The sequence below is a fragment of the Temnothorax curvispinosus genome, unplaced genomic scaffold (assembly GCF_003070985.1).
Source record: "Temnothorax curvispinosus isolate PA1 unplaced genomic scaffold, ASM307098v1 QBEX01008615.1, whole genome shotgun sequence".
Taxonomy (NCBI): domain Eukaryota; kingdom Metazoa; phylum Arthropoda; class Insecta; order Hymenoptera; family Formicidae; genus Temnothorax; species Temnothorax curvispinosus.
The window spans coordinates 106,819-126,818 of record NW_020218395.1 but is presented as its reverse complement, the minus strand read 5'-3'; the positions used below and the strand labels follow the sequence as shown (position 1 = coordinate 126,818).

At 37.5% G+C, this 20,000-nt stretch overlaps 7 protein-coding genes across 10 annotated transcripts in view; 3 read left to right on the top strand and 4 right to left on the bottom strand.

Moving 5' to 3' along the window:
* Window positions 1-5,212, top strand: part of LOC112458028 (multidrug resistance-associated protein 4-like) — a 7,097-nt gene extending 1,885 nt beyond the window's left edge. Inside the window, exons 5-18 of the mRNA XM_025021426.1 lie at window positions 1-174; window positions 256-412; window positions 488-737; window positions 986-1,177; window positions 1,278-1,564; window positions 1,645-1,828; window positions 1,960-2,312; window positions 2,387-2,601; window positions 2,702-2,899; window positions 2,976-3,206; window positions 3,284-3,514; window positions 3,586-3,887; window positions 4,010-4,657; window positions 4,740-5,212. The exon at window positions 1-174 is cut by the window's left edge and continues 46 nt beyond it. Of these exons, the coding sequence (XP_024877194.1) occupies window positions 1-174; window positions 256-412; window positions 488-737; window positions 986-1,177; window positions 1,278-1,564; window positions 1,645-1,828; window positions 1,960-2,312; window positions 2,387-2,601; window positions 2,702-2,899; window positions 2,976-3,206; window positions 3,284-3,514; window positions 3,586-3,887; window positions 4,010-4,657; window positions 4,740-4,766 (3,449 nt within the window). The 3' untranslated portion in view covers window positions 4,767-5,212. The remainder of the gene's footprint in view (window positions 175-255; window positions 413-487; window positions 738-985; window positions 1,178-1,277; window positions 1,565-1,644; window positions 1,829-1,959; window positions 2,313-2,386; window positions 2,602-2,701; window positions 2,900-2,975; window positions 3,207-3,283; window positions 3,515-3,585; window positions 3,888-4,009; window positions 4,658-4,739) is intronic.
* A 29-nt stretch (window positions 5,213-5,241) lies between these two features.
* On the bottom strand, window positions 5,242-6,107 carry LOC112458029 (DNA replication complex GINS protein SLD5). The gene is made up of 2 exons (XM_025021427.1): window positions 6,002-6,107; window positions 5,242-5,931 (listed from the first exon to the last, which is right to left on the bottom strand). Exon 2 carries the CDS (start codon window positions 5,927-5,929, stop codon window positions 5,279-5,281), a length of 651 nt encoding a protein of 216 aa, XP_024877195.1. The 5' UTR covers window positions 5,930-5,931; window positions 6,002-6,107; the 3' UTR covers window positions 5,242-5,278.
* Window positions 6,108-6,928: 821 nt separating this feature from the next.
* Window positions 6,929-9,366, top strand: LOC112458037 (rhodopsin). 3 transcript variants are annotated; one of them, XM_025021435.1, is made up of 6 exons: window positions 6,929-7,082; window positions 7,312-7,650; window positions 7,734-7,981; window positions 8,063-8,321; window positions 8,406-8,572; window positions 8,699-9,366. In XM_025021435.1, the coding sequence occupies exons 2-6, from the start codon at window positions 7,321-7,323 to the stop codon at window positions 8,826-8,828; spliced, it is 1,134 nt and encodes a 377-aa protein (XP_024877203.1). In that variant the 5' UTR covers window positions 6,929-7,082; window positions 7,312-7,320; the 3' UTR covers window positions 8,829-9,366. The 3 variants fall into 3 exon arrangements, with proteins under 3 accessions (XP_024877203.1, XP_024877204.1, XP_024877205.1); XM_025021436.1 differs by having other exon boundaries at window positions 7,299-7,650; window positions 8,699-8,828; XM_025021437.1 differs by lacking the exon at window positions 6,929-7,082 and adding an exon at window positions 7,089-7,176 and having other exon boundaries at window positions 8,699-8,828.
* A 111-nt stretch (window positions 9,367-9,477) lies between these two features.
* On the bottom strand, window positions 9,478-12,048 carry LOC112458036 (rhodopsin-like). 2 transcript variants are annotated; one of them, XM_025021434.1, is made up of 9 exons: window positions 11,743-12,048; window positions 11,464-11,667; window positions 11,138-11,376; window positions 10,931-11,037; window positions 10,747-10,853; window positions 10,498-10,645; window positions 10,317-10,427; window positions 10,052-10,215; window positions 9,478-9,966 (listed from the first exon to the last, which is right to left on the bottom strand). In XM_025021434.1, exons 2-9 carry the CDS (start codon window positions 11,655-11,657, stop codon window positions 9,843-9,845), a joined length of 1,194 nt encoding a protein of 397 aa, XP_024877202.1. In that variant the 5' UTR covers window positions 11,658-11,667; window positions 11,743-12,048; the 3' UTR covers window positions 9,478-9,842. The 2 variants fall into 2 exon arrangements, with proteins under 2 accessions (XP_024877202.1, XP_024877201.1); XM_025021433.1 differs by having other exon boundaries at window positions 11,747-12,048.
* Window positions 12,049-12,142: 94 nt separating this feature from the next.
* On the bottom strand, window positions 12,143-13,343 carry LOC112458039 (COMM domain-containing protein 2). The gene is made up of 5 exons (XM_025021439.1): window positions 13,080-13,343; window positions 12,914-12,991; window positions 12,748-12,830; window positions 12,515-12,688; window positions 12,143-12,437 (listed from the first exon to the last, which is right to left on the bottom strand). The coding sequence occupies exons 1-5, from the start codon at window positions 13,144-13,146 to the stop codon at window positions 12,231-12,233; spliced, it is 609 nt and encodes a 202-aa protein (XP_024877207.1). The 5' UTR covers window positions 13,147-13,343; the 3' UTR covers window positions 12,143-12,230.
* A 439-nt stretch (window positions 13,344-13,782) lies between these two features.
* On the bottom strand, window positions 13,783-14,814 carry LOC112458040 (prefoldin subunit 6). Its single transcript, XM_025021440.1, has 3 exons — window positions 14,585-14,814; window positions 14,279-14,474; window positions 13,783-14,205 (listed from the first exon to the last, which is right to left on the bottom strand). Exons 1-3 carry the CDS (start codon window positions 14,646-14,648, stop codon window positions 14,076-14,078), a joined length of 390 nt encoding a protein of 129 aa, XP_024877208.1. The 5' UTR covers window positions 14,649-14,814; the 3' UTR covers window positions 13,783-14,075.
* A 1,599-nt stretch (window positions 14,815-16,413) lies between these two features.
* Window positions 16,414-18,941, top strand: LOC112458038 (phospholipase A1-like). Its single transcript, XM_025021438.1, has 7 exons — window positions 16,414-16,757; window positions 16,826-16,967; window positions 17,171-17,298; window positions 17,965-18,275; window positions 18,383-18,473; window positions 18,602-18,625; window positions 18,723-18,941. Exons 1-7 carry the CDS (start codon window positions 16,597-16,599, stop codon window positions 18,877-18,879), a joined length of 1,014 nt encoding a protein of 337 aa, XP_024877206.1. The 5' UTR covers window positions 16,414-16,596; the 3' UTR covers window positions 18,880-18,941.
* The last annotated feature ends 1,059 nt before the right edge of the window (window positions 18,942-20,000 follow it).

Here is a 20,000-nt window from a genome sequence, read left to right as displayed (position 1 = left end):
TTAATCTGTTGTCAAATGACATGTCAAAATTTGAATGGCTGTTTATGACGTTACATTACATTTGGATCTTGCCTATACAAGTAGTCATCATTGCGTTTCTGATATGGCAGAGCGTCGGCGTCGCTTCGCTAGCCGGTGTAATTCTCTTAATAGTTCAAACTATTCCTCTTCAAGGTAACACACACAATTGTCGCAATTGTCGCAAACGTGTAAAATGTCTAACGATTAAGTTACTAATTTTACGTACTTAACCAGGATACATAAGTAAATGGACCTCGAAGTTGCGTTTAAAAATCGCAGTAAGAACGGATGAGAGAGTACGTTTGATGTCCGAAATAATCAGGGGCATACAAGTTATTAAAATGTATACTTGGGAGAAACCATTTGAGGGCCTAGTTAATCGCGCAAGAAAGTTTGTATTTCAACTTTATCAGTCTCATTATTATCGCAAAGAAATTTAATATGATAAGCGCATTATTTTATCTAGATACGAAATCGATGTTCTCACACTAATATCGTATCTAAGAGGCTTTACCTTCGCCACATATGTGTTCACGGAAAGAACAACGTTATATTTTACAATTATGGCCTATGTACTCTACGGATATTCTATATCCGCCGATAAAGTATTTTCAGTGGCACGGTATTTCAATATTCTTCAACTCACCATGGCAATATGGTTTCCTATGGCTATAGCGGCTGCTGCCGAGTCATCGGTCTCCATAAAGAGAATCGAGGTAAAATTAACTTTATCATAACTTTACCCCAAGCTAACAAAAAACCGACTCTAAAGTTAAAAAGATACATTGATTGCATGCGTTATGTAATTATTATGTCAACTGACTATGAGATATTGTGTACTGAGAAGATATCGTCTATTGAGATATCGTCTACTGAGGTACTTATATTAGTAGATAAAAGTCGCGTAAAACATTTATCATGAATATAATAGACAGTCAATAATTAGCTTGTATGTTATTAATAGGACTTTCTGTTATTGAACGAGAATGTTCCACTGACACAGCCTGCGTTAACTGCCAAAGAAACAAGTATTTTAATGAAAAACGTTAGCGCTTCATGGACAACTACTGCAATTGTAAACACATTACATAATATCAACATTCAAATTAAAGACAGCAAACTTTACGCTATCGTTGGTCCTGTAGGCGCAGGAAAGGTACTTTCTACAACCGTATTGAATGTTTTGCGTGTAATATTTTATACTAAGAGAATATTTAATATTCCCCTTTTAAAATCTCTTTATTTTAAACTTTCAGAGTTCTTTCCTGCAAGCGATTTTAGGCGAACTGAAATTGACACAAGGCCAAATACACATAGATGGTAAAATATCGTATGCCAGTCAAGAATCTTGGCTGTTTGCAGGCACAGTGCAAAGTAACATTCTATTCGGCCAGCCTTATGATAAAGATAGATATCAGAATGTTGTAAACGTATGCGCTCTTACGAGAGATTTCGAACAACTTCCGTACGGCGATAAGACTTTAGTCGGTGATAGAGGTACGGCGCTCAGTGGTGGACAGCGTGCAAGAATTAATTTGGCGAGGTAAATTGCATCTACTTGTGAAATGTTCTATATTCTAATATATAAGTGTTCTATATTCTAATATAATTTGCTGTTTACAGAGCTGTCTATAGAGACGTCGATATTTATCTTTTCGACGATTCCCTATCAGCAGTTGACACTCACGTTGGCAGGCATTTATTTAACGAGTGCATGAATAATTACTTGCAAAACAAAACAAGAATTCTTGTAACTCATCAATTGCAGTACTTGAAACAGTGCGACTATATCATTATTTTTAATAATGTACGTAAATTATTACATTAGATATGTACATAAGTATAATCATATGTGTGTGTGATTGTATAATCTATGAATACATTTATATATTATTATAAATATATAAAATCTCTAATTACGTGGATTTTTCCGAAAAGGGTCAAATTGAAGATGAAGGCACATTTACGGCCCTTCAAGAAAAACGTGTGACCTTTTTGGAAATATTAAAAAAAGACGAAGAAGTTAGCGAAAAGACGAAGGAATTGTTAAAAATTGATACAGGTCTTACATCTGATATAAAAATTAAAAACGATAACGTTAATGATGAAGACACAGAGGAAGCCGAGCCTCAAGAAACTGAGGAGCTTCTAGCCAAGGGAAGTTTACCGAAATCGCTTTATTGGAAGTATCTTCGCAGCGGTGGTTCGACCATCATGATTGCCAGTGTTCTATTTTTCACGATTTTGGGACAAATCGGAAGTAACGGTTGCGACTACTGGGTCGGTTACTGGTACGTCTTTACTGGGTCGGTTACTGATACGAGGATCTACGAAAATCTATTTCTAAGTGTAATAAACTTTGCAGGACGACTCAGGAAGAGATACGTTTCAAAACTATGCGCGAACAACAGTATAGTACAGCGAACAACTTTACAATGTCTTCTTCTATGCCGAAATCTGCTAGACAAATAGAAAATACGTCAGAGATTAATAATACCGAATTTTTAACAACCACAGACTATTATAGGGAAGATATATCTAATGATACTATATCGTCACAAAATTTTACTCTTAATAACAGTTAGTATTTCCTAGTTTTCTACAATATTTCTAGTGTCGCAATTGAAATAGTAAATATTTTACTACTTCATTTCAAATCAAAATTAGATGAAAATTATAGATGGGGATATGTACTATCTTGACACGGATACGGCTTTATGGATTTACGGAGGCCTCATCATTATCAGTGTTGTGGTAACAACAATACGAAATCTAATTTTCTTCAAAATATGTATGAACGCCGGCAAGAATTTGCATAACTTCATGTTCTCGTGCGTACTTAAAGCGCCAATGTCGTTCTTTGATAACAACCCATCCGGTGAGTATGTTTGACTTGGTGATTGCCGGTGCAATCCGTAACGAGATGCAAATAGATAAAAATTACATTTTCCTAGGTCGAATTTTAAATCGTTTCTCGAAGGATGTTGGCGCGGTGGATGAAACACTGCCTAGTACTATGACAATGTCCATTCAAACGTTTGCGGTGATGACTGGAATTCTAGTGCAAGTACTTATCATCAACTGGTGGATCATATTCGCTGTAATCGTTATATTCCTTCTATTTGGCATGATAAGAAGAGTTTACCTTCCATTAGCGCAAACCACAAAACGATTAGAAGGAATTGGTAAATTCATATTTCCTTCGCGAGACAATTTGTAGCTACCTTTCGTGCTCCAAATCAACGTTTACTTAAATTTTCAGCGAAAAGCCCTGTCTTCTCGCATGTAAATTCCACATTGTCGGGTCTGACGACGATACGTTCTACCGGTGCCCAGGAAATGATTCGCAAACAATTCGACGAACATCAAGATTTACACACAAGCACTTACTCCTTAATTGTCGCAACTGGTACAGTGTTCGGTTTTACGCTGGACGCGGTGTCTGTCGCATTCATTTCTGTCGTTACGTATAGTTTTGTTGCATTGGACAATGGTAATTCTTTGTAACAATTATTATAGTGCGTTTATAATAATAGAATGTCTACAGAACTTTGCTTTTGCCAGGAAACATTTTCGCTGGGAATGTCGGTTTAGCAATTTCGCAAGTGCTCATTTTATGCAATATGGTGCAGTACGGAATGCGTCAAGCCACCGAGACGGTCACGCAGATGACGAGCGTAGAGAGAATAGTACAATTTACCGAGCTCGAGAAAGAGGGCCCGTTTGAAAGTAACCCCACGGATAAACCGTCGAGCAATTGGCCCTCTAAGGGAGAAATCAAGTTCGATCGTGTTTATCTTCGATACTCCGAATCTGAGCCACCCGTTCTCAAGTCTCTAAGTTTCATCATCGAGTCTGGGATGAAAGTAATTACCATCGCGTTGCTTGTTGTACAATTGAAAAACCTATAAATAATCCCAAGTTATTCGGAATAACCACAATTACATCCTAATTTATTCTAAATCGTTCTTTCGATGTAATCCTCCAGGTTGGAATCGTGGGTCGTACCGGAGCCGGGAAGTCGTCCCTGATCTCCGCTTTATTTCACATGGCGAAACTCGACGGCGCTATCTACATCGATAACGTTGACACGAAGAAGATCGGTCTTCACGACTTGAGAAACAAAATATCCATAATACCGCAAGAACCGATGTTATTCTCCGCCACGCTTCGAGATAATCTCGATCCCTTTCACAAGTTCAACGATGCCGAAGTGTGGAGTGCCTTGGAAGAGGTGACGTTGAAACAAATGGTCGACTCCTTGGACTATCGCGTCGAGCAGGGCGGCAGTAACTACAGCGTCGGACAGCGACAGCTGATTTGTCTAGCGCGTGCGATCTTACAGGACAATAAAATACTCGTACTCGACGAAGCTACCGCCAATGTAGATCCTACGACGGACGCGCTCATACAAACCACGATCCGAAAGAAGTTCGAGGACTGCACGGTATTGACGATAGCGCACAGATTGAACACGATAATGGATAGCGATAAAGTGCTGGTAATTGATCAGGGTCAAGTGTTGGAATTCGATCATCCATACATCTTGTTGCAAAACGAGCAAGGTCACTTCAACAGCATGGTACAAGAAACTGGGAAAACGATGGCCGAACAGCTTAAACAATGCGCCAAAGAGGTAATCCATTGTCATATAGCGATACAAATGGAGCAAAGAGAAGTTAAAAGGATATTTATGTGTAATTTCGTTTCATTTGCAGGCTTATGAGCAGCGTGGACTGACGTGATCTTGTCTGAAAATATGCTGTAACGTCTTTGTGTTGACAAGAGAACACTTATCTTTTTTCTACTTAATTTTTGTTCGTTTTATTTTCTATAGCAATATTTTTAGCGATAACTTACTAGACTTCAGTACTTATCATACAAGTAATTCGTACTTATTTTTTATAAATATTTATATACTTTGCAAGTAATATTCCTGTTGGAAAGTATATTTATCATCTTCGATTCCTAGTTACGATCTACACCTTTTATTATAATACTATACAATGTTAAACTTTTAGTACAGGAAACAAGAAAGAGAGTGATATGTTGCTTGTTGATACTCGAACGATAATACCAATTTTTATACTACATATACTTGATGTCGAAAGAAATTATGAAAGGTACCTTTTTAATTAATGATTGAGATTTTATACACGAAATATAAATAAAAATTATACTGTTCCATAAAGAGATATATCACAACCCTTTCCTCTTACAAATAGTTGTATTTTCACGCGAGTATCCTTTAAAAATATCAAATCAACTGCACCACGCCAGACTTAACTAAGTGCGCTATGGCGCTGTACTGAATAATATGCTGCGAACCTTCCTCGAAGTCTATCTCCTCGTTCAGCATGCCAGGCAGGACTATTCCTGTAACCTTCTGATTGGCACGCAGGAACACGTGTGCCTGTAGATTGGGCTTAATGGTAAACTTGTTCGCCTCGAATCGCTGAAAATTCGGTGGCATATGCTGCAACGCCACCGTCTTGAAGAGCGTCTCCAGATTGGCTAGGTACTCCTTGGCGAAACGTAACTCGCCCGGCGTCAGGTAGGCCTCTTCCAGGCTCCTGCCTGCCTCCTCCGACAGGATATGGATCGTGTAACGTTCGATCTTCTCCAGGCGTATTCGTAGGTAGCTGCTGATCAGGTATTTGATCCGATCGAGCTCCATCCGATGGACCAACGCTCGCAGATCACTCTTGTCTAACCTCTTGATGTTCTCCTCCATGTGCGCGATCTGCTGCAGCATACAGTCCACCAGGTCAGACTGATGTGGCAGGATCTCCGGCGCGAATCTCTCGTTCATCCAGGCGTTCTCGATCTCCTGGAGCGCTGTCTGCGCCGTCAACTCCCCGACGTCGTCCCCGTCGTCCAGCAAGCTGTCCCCGAGGCTCTCTTCCATAGCTGTCGATTATGGTGGCCGTTAAAAATATTCACGCGCGAGAAAAACGCATTTTATTTCTTTTTGGCGTACCTGTCGTGTCGATCCTCTTCGAGAATATCTGTTACAAATCATCACGATGCTATCGCCGATCCATTGTATACGGCATACGGTGGGATGCACGTGGCCAACCGCTACGTTCTCGAGCCATTTTGAATCGCCTACATGTGATTGTCTCGAAGTTGTTAATTTCGATCTTATTATCGATCGCGTTTGAATTTAACCGCGCGGCGCGGCGTCTTGTTCAGAATCGACGAGTTTAAAGTTGTACTATTACATAACGTTTATATGGCAATTAATATGAATATTTTACATTAATTTATATATATAATACACATCATTTTTTTATATTAATTAATTAAATATAAATTTATAATATATAAATTATACATTGAGTTGATTAAATTATAAAATAATATAAATTTGTTATAAATTACAAAAAATTTATTAAATGTAATAAAACTTTATATATTAATTTCTTTTTATATACATATATTTCTATCTAATCTACCCTTGAAATTGTAAAAAAGATTTATAATAATAATTATTCTTATATTAGAATTAATGAGATATTAAAATAATTTGATTCGGTAAATGTTTACAATTAGGGCCTGACCTCCGATGACCTTGACCTTGACATATGTTGTCAAGGTCACCCTTCTGAGTGACCTTCAGAAGGTTTTGATTCTTCAACAATTAAAAAATTTGTTAAGACTACCCAGGAATCGTCGATTTTGGTTAATCTGTATCAACGGTCGATTTTTCACGGTCTAACATTCTATTCTTGTTGCATATTCTTATAAGGCTTCTGTGTTCAACACTCAAGGTACTCTCAAGGTATTCCCAAATCCTGCGTAATCTAATAGAGAACATCTTAAGACTGTTTGGCGACTTAGAAAGATGTTGTATATAGTCGTAAACACGTAGGACCGCGATGCATATTTAAGCGCGGCACGTTGTCGTGGCGAACTCCGAGCCGCAACCGATGGTGGACCGAACAGGGAACTCTACCTGCAAGCGTCTTCACGGAAAGACCGTTACAAGAAATCACGCCGACGATTACTTGGATTAGTTTGTTCACCGCGACAATTTTATCCAAGTAGTACGAACGCAGGTGAGCAGCGCGATTTACGTGCTTGTCTGATTTGTCCGGATCTATTTCTTCGACGTGATTATCTACAATTAAGAAAACGTGAGAATTTGCTAACGTGAGTGTTTGCAAATAACTTGTTATCGTTGGTTTCGCTTTCAAATTCTTTTAAACGCTAGACAGTCAAGTGACTATATAAATAGTATAATATCACATAAGACTATATTAATTAATATAAAGAGATCTCTCATAGTTCATCATCATGTCTCTCGCATCCGGACCGAGCCATGCAGCCTACACATGGGCGGCGCAAGGAGGCGGATTTGGTAATCAAACGGTGGTCGACAAGGTGCCGCCGGAGATGCTCCACTTGGTCGACGCTCACTGGTACCAATTCCCGCCGATGAACCCTCTGTGGCATGCGCTTCTCGGCTTCGTAATCGGTGTCCTCGGCGTAATATCAGTCATCGGTAACGGCATGGTGATATACATATTCACCACCACCAAGAGCCTCCGCACTCCAAGCAACCTGCTCGTCGTCAATCTCGCCACCTCCGACTTCCTCATGATGTTGGCCATGTCTCCAGCTATGGTGCGTACTGCGTACGTCGTTCTGAGACATTCGCGAATGAGATATACGACAGGATCTATATGTTTAATTAACGATATGGGCAGGTGATCAACTGCTATTATGAGACTTGGGTGCTAGGACCCTTGTTCTGTGAATTGTACGCCTTGGCGGGCTCCCTGTTCGGATGTGGCTCCATATGGACGATGACGATGATCGCTTTCGATAGGTACAATGTAATCGTCAAAGGTTTGTCTGCTAAGCCAATGTCCATTAACGGTGCCCTCACTCGCATATTCGGCGTCTGGCTCTTTTCGTTACTTTGGACAATCGCCCCGATGTTCGGATGGAACCGGTGAGATGCAAAAATCTAAAATAATATTAAATATTTTTTAAGAGTATTTTTTCATTAATAATGTATATTTTCTTCTTACAGCTACGTACCCGAGGGCAACATGACTGCCTGTGGTACCGATTACTTGAACAAGGACATGTTCTCCAGGTCGTACATAGTGATTTACAGCATGTTTTGCTACTTCATGCCGCTATTCCTCATCATCTACAGCTACTTCTTCATCATTCAGGCAGTCGCCGCTCACGAGAAGAACATGCGCGAGCAAGCGAAGAAGATGAACGTCGCTTCCCTGCGATCAGCCGAGAACCAAAACACCAGCGCCGAATGCAAACTGGCAAAGGCAAGGATTCTTGCCTTGTAGACTCTTTCGAATCGATCTATTCTCATTTACGCAGTCGCGCTATAACGACGTTACTAATTATAGGTAGCTCTCATGACCATTTCCCTGTGGTTCATGGCGTGGACTCCGTACCTAGTCATCAATTACGCGGGCATCTTCGAGACGACCAAGATCAGCCCGCTCTTCACGATCTGGGGCTCTCTCTTTGCCAAAGCCAATGCTGTATACAATCCCATTGTGTACGGCATCAGGTGAGTCGCGACAATTACATTCTTGGAAATCCATCATACCATCATTTTTACAGATAGAATACGATAAATTAGATGATTGTTTCGCATACTTCTAACAACGCTGATCTTTTCTCTGTATGATTCCAGCCATCCTAAGTACCGAGCTGCTCTCTTCCAGAGGTTCCCATCTCTGGCGTGTACCACCGAACCGGCGCCTGGGGCGGACACAATGTCTACGACTACCACTGTTACAGAAAACGAAAAACCTGCCGCATAAAATAATGACGCTATACACATCGGTTTTTTGACAATGCAATAGATTTGCTAAATGGACGTAACGCCGTTGAGATACTGTTATATCAGTCATAAAGAAATCGCATCATCGTCAAGCATGAGTTGTAAATAGCTGCATTAAATAACGCGTGCAAGAGATACGTCACCACCGCGAGAATGTATTTAACCGATTTTATATCCGTAAGAGAAATGCCGTACGATTAATTGTGGTCAAAGCGAGACCTAAGCCGAAGTTAAGCTCGATATGCGAAAAATTAACAACAAAAGATCGAGGGCTAAACAGTTTCATTATAGCTGTTAGTCTATGATACATTTTATAGTTCGGCTGCACCACGAGTCGAATTTCTCAAATGGCTCATAGTGCAGTTTGTAAATTTTATCATCTCTTGGAATACATGGTCATTTTGGAATTAGCAAACATATAATATTGTTAAACCTATTACATCGTCATGAGATAAGACGATGATATCTGTAATTAATTTTATAGAATTAAATAAATTCTGCATGCAAACATAACAAGATTTCTAATCGAATCATAAAAATTTTAAACATATGTGTATGTACATGCATTTAATATCGTGCATTATAATCTTTATACATTTTAAGATAGGATAGGAGATCTTCTAGTTACATGCTCGCAAATGATTTATTGAATAACATTCTTCTGTCTACTACAATCGGCACTAAGTGCCTGCTATCATTCATCCCTGCAATATTTAACACTTGAAGTAAAAGTAAGGAACAAAAGAGAAGACTTAAAACCAAATGAGAATTTACCACGTACAGCAGAGTTAGTCCACTAAAATTCTATATATGTAGCTTCTTACATAATCCGTTATCCGTAGTAGTTATTAAAGCTTTACAAGTTACAAATTTCCACACAAGTTACATATTTATCACATAATATATCCAGTATTACTGATTCGTCAATTTCCTCAAGAACTATACTCTAATTATATTATATCACAATATTTAAAAATTATTACATTGCTCGGAATTACGTTGTGGTCGTAGTCGTAGATAATGTTTCTGCAGTTTTCGCAGCCGCGGATGGATCCTCGGTCGAGCCACACACAAAGAACGGTAACTTTTCCTTTAACGCTGCTCTGTACTTTGGATGGCTACGCAAAATAAAATACAAGAACATTAATGCAATACAGGAACGTTAATGATTATATATATCAGCTATTTAAAAATTTTATTTACCTAATTCCATAAACAATTGGATTATATATAGCGTTTGCCTTTGCAAAGAGGGATCCCCAAATGGTGGAAAGAGGACTAAGAGCACCACCAAAAATACCGGTATAATTAATAACCAGATATGGTGTCCATGCCATGAACCACAAGGAAATGGTCATTAGAGCTACCTGTAATCAATCAAGCAGATGTCAATCTCGATTTTTTCAAATAATTTTTTCAACACTTAATATATTTATAATAATTTTGATATATTTCTCTTTCCCCATACTTTTGCCAGTTTTGCTTCTGCACTTATGTTTTGGTTATCTCCAGATCGCAAAGATTGAACATTCATTTTCTTCGCTTGTTCCCTCATTGCTTTTTCATGAGCAGCTACTGTCTGTTAGTTTATAAAACGCATTTACAAACACCAAATTTTTTTTAATGCTGTAACGTACAAATGTACTTACCGAAACGATAAAGTAATAGCTATAAATTATAGTAAGAAGTGGCGTATAATATACAAACATCGAATACACTAAGATGTATGATTTAGAACTCCAATCCTTGGCGAGAAAATCTGTACCACAAGAGGTCATATTGCCTTCTGGCACATATCTAATCGTCACATTATAAAACATATTACAATATTATGCGTTACAAAGTATAACAAATCTTTCTTTTATAAATATAATTTGTTAGTTATTTCGATGTTATACCTGTTCCATCCTACCATAGGTAAAATCGTCCATACTGAAGCAAAGAGCCAGATTATTAAAATTTCGAGTAGCGCTTTCTTGATGGTGAGTGGTTTTCCCGCCATACCCTGAAGAGATTTATTCACGTTGGTTACTGTTTCCACTTGATGTATTAACATAGAAGCATATTACACCTTCACCATACCTTCACTATAACATTGTATCGGTCGAAAGCAATAGCAGTCATAGTCCATATTGAAGCGCATCCACATAAAGAGCCAACCATGGCATATATGTCGCACATTAATGGTCCTTAATGTAAAATTAATTTACACGTTATTTACTACACGTACTTTATACACTTTATAAAAACAATATTAATATGATGAAAGAGGACGAAATTTGCATTTACCTAATACCCAGGTCTCGTAGTAGCAGTTGATTACCATAGGAGGCGACATGATGATCATCATGATAAAGTCCGAAAAAGCCAAATTTACCACTAGAAGATTGCTCGGCGTTCTTAGGGAGGGTGTCATCAAGAATATATATACTACAACACCATTACCGGTCCATCCCATAAATCCTAATACAATCATTACAAGGCCTAGAATTTTGTGCCACATGGGATCCATGGGTGGATACTGATACCTGTAATTTCAGTGCTCAGTGAGATTGACTTTGCAAAAGCAAATGATATAGGAATATATTAATCGATGTAAAGAAATCAAAAGTGACCAATGTGAATCGATTAAGTGCATCATATCCGGAGGCACTTTATCCACTAAAGTTATATTGTTGAAACCCATGAGTTGCCGCATAGCCCGGGGTCCGTTCGTCGTTGTTAGTATATCAGTAAACGCCGTAGTGGAGGTTCCAGATAAAATGGTCGAGGTCAGATTTTCGGCACTTATTGCAACAAGGGATTCCATTTTCTGCAAACTATTGATAGGGAATTGGTAGGGAAGTTAGCAACCACTTAAAAGTACGATGCATAAAAGTCACAGATGTACATACATACTTCTTGACACTGGAATGTTCAAGGTACAACCGTTCCTGCTCTCGAGGCAACGAATTCAAGGTCCAGTTTGTAAAACATCAAGTCTTTGATAAAGAATAGTAACTATAATGGTAACTGTGTCGTATTCACAGCACAAGTGTGAGAAGAGAAGTTTTCTCTTATATACTTGACACAGATCCAATAAAATCATCCAATTACATATGCAAATATGTATCCAACTATCTTAGTTGGTAGAATATATACGTATGTAATGTGTGATTACTGTCGCTTATTATTTGAGATGATCTGACTAGAGTGAAACTTTACAGGTGCAGAATTTAAATGTGATTTAGATAACAAAGCTAAACTTATGTAGTTTCTACAAATAAAAATCTTTTTATTTATTTCTAGACATTATACTTTTATATCTATTTTTATATATTTATATATTACACATTACATTAATAAATTGCCCCAAGTATGATTATGCAAATTACAAAAAGCCTCATTTTACTGCTCTTGAAATTCTGCGAATATGTTGGCTACGACTCTCTTGCAGAGCCTCCTCCAGTTGTTGAGTCATATGAAGCAAATTAGTCGGATCGGTTTGCAGCAGAACGTGTTCAATTTCCTCTGGATTATCAGGATTCTTCAGTGACAAATCTAGAGTGACGAGTGGCGCAACTTGTTTCAACAGGGATCTTGACGCAGTCTGTGACGCAGAAATGATATAATTCAATTATAAATTGAAACGGAGGGGCAAAACGAGAGATACGGGGACTCTGCTACCTGTACTTCGAATCTCCATTCCATGTCGTGGTATCTGGGTAGTTTAAATCCAATCTCTTCGAGTGCGTCCGAGACTTCGTTCTTCTTAACGTTATACAATTTACTCAGTATTGCCTCCTTGTCCTCGGTGAAGCCTAAAGCGACCACGGAATCCCGGAAATCCTCCGCGCTCAGCTGCAAAACTCGAGTACATCAAACAACGCTCTTGTTACACAGACCGGTCAATAGGTTACCTTGTGCTTGCAGCTCTCCAACAGGAGATTGACCAGACCCTCTACTGACTTTTTAATAACGTCCAACTCGACATTCAACTTCTCTGAAACGAGCACGAAGCAGCTTGTACCGTAAACAATCGTCGTAACTGTCATTATGTTAGTTTCTGCAAAATTAGCTACTTACGAGCGGCAGCGTTGTACACCTTGACGTTCGGGCCCTTCTGCAAATAATCCAGAGCCAGTTTGCAGAAATCCTGCAAAACTACGAGGAGAAAATGCGTTTTATACTTGACGTTTCTCTGCAAAACATAAAATTCATTCGTCGACATAGACGACTCGCTCGTATGTACCTGGCGATGATTGTTCGGCTAGAAACAATACGTGCTTCTTATGATCCGGCTTCAACGTCAACAGCATTTTCGTTCTCGCTCGCCAGTTAAAATTCTTACTCAAAGCAAAACGAATATCGTGTGAAAATTAATAGCTATCCGACGATGCTGGAATTAGTTTCAAGACGGGCGGCACTACGTCGTCGCCATGTTGACTGTTGACAGTAGGCCTGTTTGTTTTAGCTGAACTTTTCGCACAGTTCATCTTTTCTCTTTTTCTCTCCAACGTGAAAAGAAAAAGAACAAAAGATGAACCGTGCAAGTACAGCTAAAACGAACAGTTGTTGACCCTAGACGCCATTCACGTGCGGCGGGCCATTTCAATGTTCACGCGTATGTATGTATGTGCATACATACATCTACATACATAAATTCAAAACAATGATCACTCTTACGTCCATTTTAAATGCAGATTTTTAATGTAATTTATCTTTTTCTAGTTCTAATGTCCATTTCCACAATGCAGATTAACTTAATCTCTGTTTAACTTACTTTTTATGTTTTCCTATTTCTTAGAATTAGGGCGATATTCGTAATTTAATTTTATATTCAAGATTGTTTTAAATCTAGTCGCAGCTGGTCACAATTAATCACAGTTTTAAAAGCTCCATCGTAAAAGATAACGCAATTAATCTCTGGTTTAAAAGACTTGTAAACTTAATCGTTAGAAAGTAATCAGTCGGCTTTTTAATTGATGTAAGGACCAATTCCGAAAGGGGGAATATTCTGGAAAGTTTATACAGCTTTTAATTTACATAAATTGCACTTGGACGATCGTCGTGACACATAGCCAAGATTCTTATTAATAATCGTCTATGGTATAAATGAAACAAACGACATATTCATGTACCAAATGATGAAACTATACGTAACAATGTCACTTAAGTGCTTATCGTTATTAATTAGAATTATTAATTAAACAACTGATAGTTTCACAAAGTCGCGGTCTGTACAATATTACGATTTCGGTTGGTTTATCGACGTTTTAATTTGAGCCTGTTGAAACGCTTGCTGTAATTTATCTATCACGTCCCTCTGAGAGTCCAGCTTCTTGTCCAGGGTAGACATCAGGTCATCCACGCGTTTCCTGAAATTCGTTTCGTCACACGTAAATCCAAAAGCAGACTCAATGGGTATGATTTCCAATCGGCAAAACCTACAGCTCGGCCTTGATGTAATCCATACGTTTGTCGACGTTCTGCTTGGCCTCGCACAACTCTTGCTTCACGAGCACGGGTCCTATCAGCTTAAACACGTCGTTATCCTCCTTCAGTATGTCCAGCTCTTTCTTCACCATGATATTCTCGTTCAGCTGACCATCCAGTTGCTGCCTTTGGCTCAGCGCCTTGTTGTATTCTGCAAATGTAACAGACATATTAAAAATAATAAGCTAAATAATGAAAGAGAGAGAGAGAGAGAAGTTTACATTGCTTTCCAGAAGAATACTCGTGAAGATTTTTTCTAACCTTTTTGGATCTGCCTTAGCGTGTCGGCCTCATTCTGTAGCTTCTTTTGAATTTCTTCCACCATGATTATCCGATATTTTAAACTGCGTCAAGAAACGAGCAGCGGTTGAACGATTTAATTTTGCACCGTCAAACCGTTCAATGACAACACCGAAAATTCGTGCGGAGATGCAATCTCAACAAGGACTTCGCAGTTCGCCGACGACGCCGACATAACCAAATTTGGTCCCTCGATCGTATCGCCCCGCGCAATTCGATTCGATTCGATACATCTCGATAGCTGTCCTTCAATCTGTGGTGTCCGAAATCAATCGAAGGTAGGTCCATATTCTAGTAGAGGTAATTAATAAATTGAATGATAAGCGGCCGCGTTTAATTTTAAAATATGTCTTAGAGATAAATATACTTTAAGTATCTAGTAATTATTATAATTGTTATATTGTTATGTCGGAGCATTTTCACGGCGTATATAGTGCGAGATTTAAATTCTTGCGCGCGTGAATTAATCCTGACTTTTAATTAATTAGTTGAATAATCTTTCCGTGTGTTGTATTTATTATTAAAATTATTAGGATATTTAAATATTTATGAAGTGTGAAATCAATCATAAATTGATGATTAATAAGACAGATGACAGCGCTCAATTTTAAATAATAGATGTTGTATTGTTATGCCCGAACAAACTTCAGGGCATGCATAATTTAAATTTTCGCGCGCGTGAACCAATCCTAATTTTATTCCAGCCACCACTACGATTAATTGAATAATTTTTCAGTTATTTTTATTATTATAATATTATAATAATTTAATAAGTAATATTATAAGAATTATTTAAATAGTCCGTAAATAACTTTAAGGAGTAATTTTTATGTTTTTATTGTTTAATTGTAAGTATATTAGGATCTGTAATTGATAAAATTGAATTGGCTCTGGCATTGTCTATATATATATATTATTGACATCCAAAATTCTCCGTGAATCTTTAATTCATTTCTTATGTTCGACAAGCTCCTTTTTTTAAGATAATAAGATATTGTTGTTGAGCATTAGCAGACGCAACTTTACGCATATGTTATTTGCGTAAAGTCTCATGCACGAGTTTACGCACATTATTTCGTAAATATGACAGGCGTTTTGTTATCTGGGGATCCCTCGCAATAGCTGCATTCGGGGAGCGCGCTATTAGCGCTATTTGCTTATTCTATCCTTGTTTTACATTTAATGAGCGATAAAGATAGAATGATACAATAGCGCTAATAGCACGCTCTCCGAATGCAGCCAATATATATCATATATAAGCAAACCCCTCTTATGCACTTGCTAAAATTTCAGCGATGTGATTCCGTGAATTTAAAATGTGTAAATTTCCCCTATCATCCTCGCGAACTTACGTGAATGCGAAATGCAAAATATGAAGACACCGTCTCGCGATGCGCTTTGTGTGAAATTTTGCAAGGTTTTGTCGTCTCGATTTCGGCATTTATCAGGGCATTCGTGTATTTCGTTCAAGTATACGATCGTCGAAGCGTTTGCCAATAAAAATTGTCCTGTTCGATAAAACTTCAATTTAATTCGATCGACGTGCGGTGCGAAGATGCGCGTGACGTATATCGCGCCGTTAATATGTCGTTAAATAATAACATCAAGGGCAGATCAAGTCGAAATAAATGTTTCGTGCGACACTTTGTCACTTTTATTGCCGCATAATGTCGCATAAATGTCGGAAATAAAAGTGAGCTGCAAAAGGAAGATATACGCAGTGGCAGTTTACATTGTTGATCGTTCGCCGCAACAATATTGATACCGTAAAATATACTTCCGCAAATTTTCCGCGCTCGCTGAACAGTTTGCACAGCCGCCAGCAATGTTGCAAATGTCAGTACTTATTTGCGTATAAAGGTGTAAAACGTACGTGTATACGTATAAAAGTTTGCCAATAATTGCGAGATCCCTCATCCTGCGTCTATCAGCTTCCCTTCGTCGATTCGCTATAATATCCGATTTTGTGCACGATGAGGGCGGTTTTTACGATACTTGCAATTTTTCTTGTACAATGCGCGTATTTACGTGCCGAGTCTAAACCGGGAATGATCGTGGAGGGTATAGGCAAAGTTTTAAACCCAGATTCCTGTATCCTCGGCGTTAAATCGGTATCGGTGTTTCTGTACAACAGGTAAAAAAGGCGCGAATGTCCATTGTCAACTCGTTCGTTGGCGCCGATTATATCTATCATTCTTTCAGTAAATTCGAAGGCAAAAATATTAGCACAAAGGAGATCTGCGATAATATCGACTCATCGCAACAGGTCGCCTTTGTAACCCATGGCTTTCTCAGTTCTGGAAACACGACTAGTTTCCGAGAGCTGTCCTCACAATTGGAACAGGTAGATATACTATATATTTGCATGAGTACTTGGAATAAAAAATATAACGTTCCTAAAAAAGACAAAATTCTTATTTCAATAGAAAAGTATCGTAAAACGTAGTGAAGAGTAGACAAGAATTGATAAAAGTAGCTTCCTGCGATAAAATTGATGAATTCTTGACGTTGTCAAAAATTTAATAAAATAATTTACTATTTTTACAGAAAGGCTACACGGTATTTGCGATGGATTGGTCTCAAGGAGCCTGTACTGATGGGATACCTATTATCAAGTTCGCGGGATATCCCGCGGCAGTAAAGAACACTCATGAGATGGGTCAACTCATAGCAAGGTATGATTACTAAAAAAAAGATTGATATGAAATATTAAATAAAACAATATTTATGATTAACATACATAATATAGCTAATATATAATGTTAAATAAATGTAGTATTCGAAAAATTAGATTTTACGCGTATTGAAAATGTGATGTCCACGGATTCATATATTCGATTGAATTTTCGGTAAATATTGAATATGACGGCCTCCCCCCCCCCAATTCCTTTAAAAATTTCAAATTTTATGTATTTTGGGTCGTAAAAAAGATTCTTAGAAGGAAAATCGTCGCTTATGCTCCGTTTGTTTATAATTAAATAAAGCAGAGAATACTCTGTATTTATGTTTTCTACTATTCTCTGCTTTAACAAAGATTATTTTTTTTATATAATATATTTTTAAATATATAATTAAATAAAGTTGTAGATAACATAATATGATCTAATTGAACTAAGTAAGAAGCGAAATATATATATATATATATATATATATAAATTATCGTTTCAGTTGTCATTTCCTTACTTACCGTAATATTTTAAGGATTAATTATAATTAAAATAAAGCGACAGTTTTCCTTCTCAGAATTTCTTTTACCACCCAAAATATACAAAATTTGCAAATTTTAAAGCAATCGGAGAGAGGGGAGTTATATTCAATATTTACCGAATTTTCTCTTGCAGCTATATAGAGTGCATGGTCAAGGACTGTGGTGTTCCGTTAGAAAACATCATACTCATCGGCCACAGTCTTGGCGCGCACATAAGCGGCTTTGCCGGAAAAGAGGTAGACAAAAAGGGCCTGGGCAAGATAAAGCAGATCATTGCCGCCGATCCCGCAAAGCCATTGTTCGGTAGGAACAAATGTGAGGATAGGTTGTGTGAGTCGGATGCCAAGTGTGTAATAGTTCTTCACACGTCGCCTCTCGGGATATCGAAACCTATAGGTTTCCTGAACTTACAGTTCGGTGAAGGACTTATACAACCAGGATGTGGTGAGAAATCAATTGCAACTGATTATTGCGTACGGAGAGACGTTGAATGTTGCTAGAATGACAGGAAAGAAACGATAATTTGTAAATGAAACAAATTCGCGTTTCAGGCGTGGACGTCAGTTGCTCACACAGCCGATCTATCAGTTATTTAACCAATTTGTTGAAAGATAATTGCACATTCCCTGGTGTTCCTATGAAGTAAGTTCCTTCCTTCTGCATATGCTTCAGCTTTGCTCAATTCAACCTTTATGAGTTTTTCCTGAAAAGTCTCAATTTATTACACATATTTATAATAATTCTTTAATTCCTTTTTCTTTTATTTTCAGGAAAAAGCGATTACCATTCCAAAGGTATAAATACGATGTTACTTGGCATTATTTATGTACAGATTCTTTCAGTTATTTTGTGATTGTTGTACTATTCATTATACTTGATTTTTTTTTTCAGCTCACCTCCTTATCCTAGTTCTAACACAACGGATTGTATTGCCATAAACCACAATAATATATTGGATGCCAGTTGTCCCATAAAGGGACAATTCTACGTATTCGTTGAAAAGGATCCCTTCTGTACACAGAAAACTTTCAACTGCCAGTACCAATAACAGCAGTATATTTAATTTGAAATGTCAATCTCATTCTGATATAAATAAAATTTTACAATGAACAATTGTAAATAAGCAATTAAATTAAATCGTTTGACCAGCATGTAAATCTTTCTTTCTCAAAATCCTTGAGCCATTACTGATGAAAGAAAACGAACACCTGTAATTTATAAAGTTTAATAAAACTAAGTGAATGGAAATTTGATAAAGGAAAAGACGAAAATAGGACCATCACAGGAATTTCATTGCGCATTATCGTATATTTCTCGATTATCTTACTGAATTAAATTTTATAATAATTATACATTTTTATTATCTCATTCGTTCTCTTGTGTATGTGACGTTCTTTCGTTATTCGCCTTAAAAACGACAGAGATACTCTCGATAATCATCTGCCGCGGGAATAACTCTCGTTCAACGTAATTCGCGTCGTGTGAACATCGTAGTACATCGCTCAGACGTTTCTCTCGCATCGTTTATCGTACATTGTGTGTTAATATTCCCTTTGTCTTTCTTTCTTTTTCTCTCGCTTCGCAATTCGTAAATAAAATACATTGTCGCGTTGTTAATCTTTTTCGAACAGCCACCTGTAGTTTTCCTTAATCAATATTGATACATCGACATCGAGCTTGTCGCGAGATTGGAAATATCGCTATTCTTTCGGTTAGTACAGATAATCCTTAATCTGTATGACCTGTGTGTTCAATCAAATTGATTCACAACTCAAGACGTTCATTAAAATGATTATTAAAACTAAGTTAGGAGATCCTAATCCTTAGTCTTTTTGTTTTTTTAGCAACGAGTCCGCGTCTTACAGTATCACAATGTGTGATACGCACGCCAGTGCACTCGAAGAAAATTTATGTGTGCAAAGATAATAAAACTCCACGTTATTTTACTGTAACGACAGTAAAATCATGTTACGTTATATGCTGCTCAATGATAAAAGAATTTTCGTTTTTCGAAATAATTGGATGAAACATACCAATTATATTTTAACGCGATAAAAGCAATATTATAAAATAGCAAAATATGTAAAAGACGTTTCATAGTACCTTATTGTTAGGTACAAATACATATACATATATATATATATATATATATATATATATATATATATA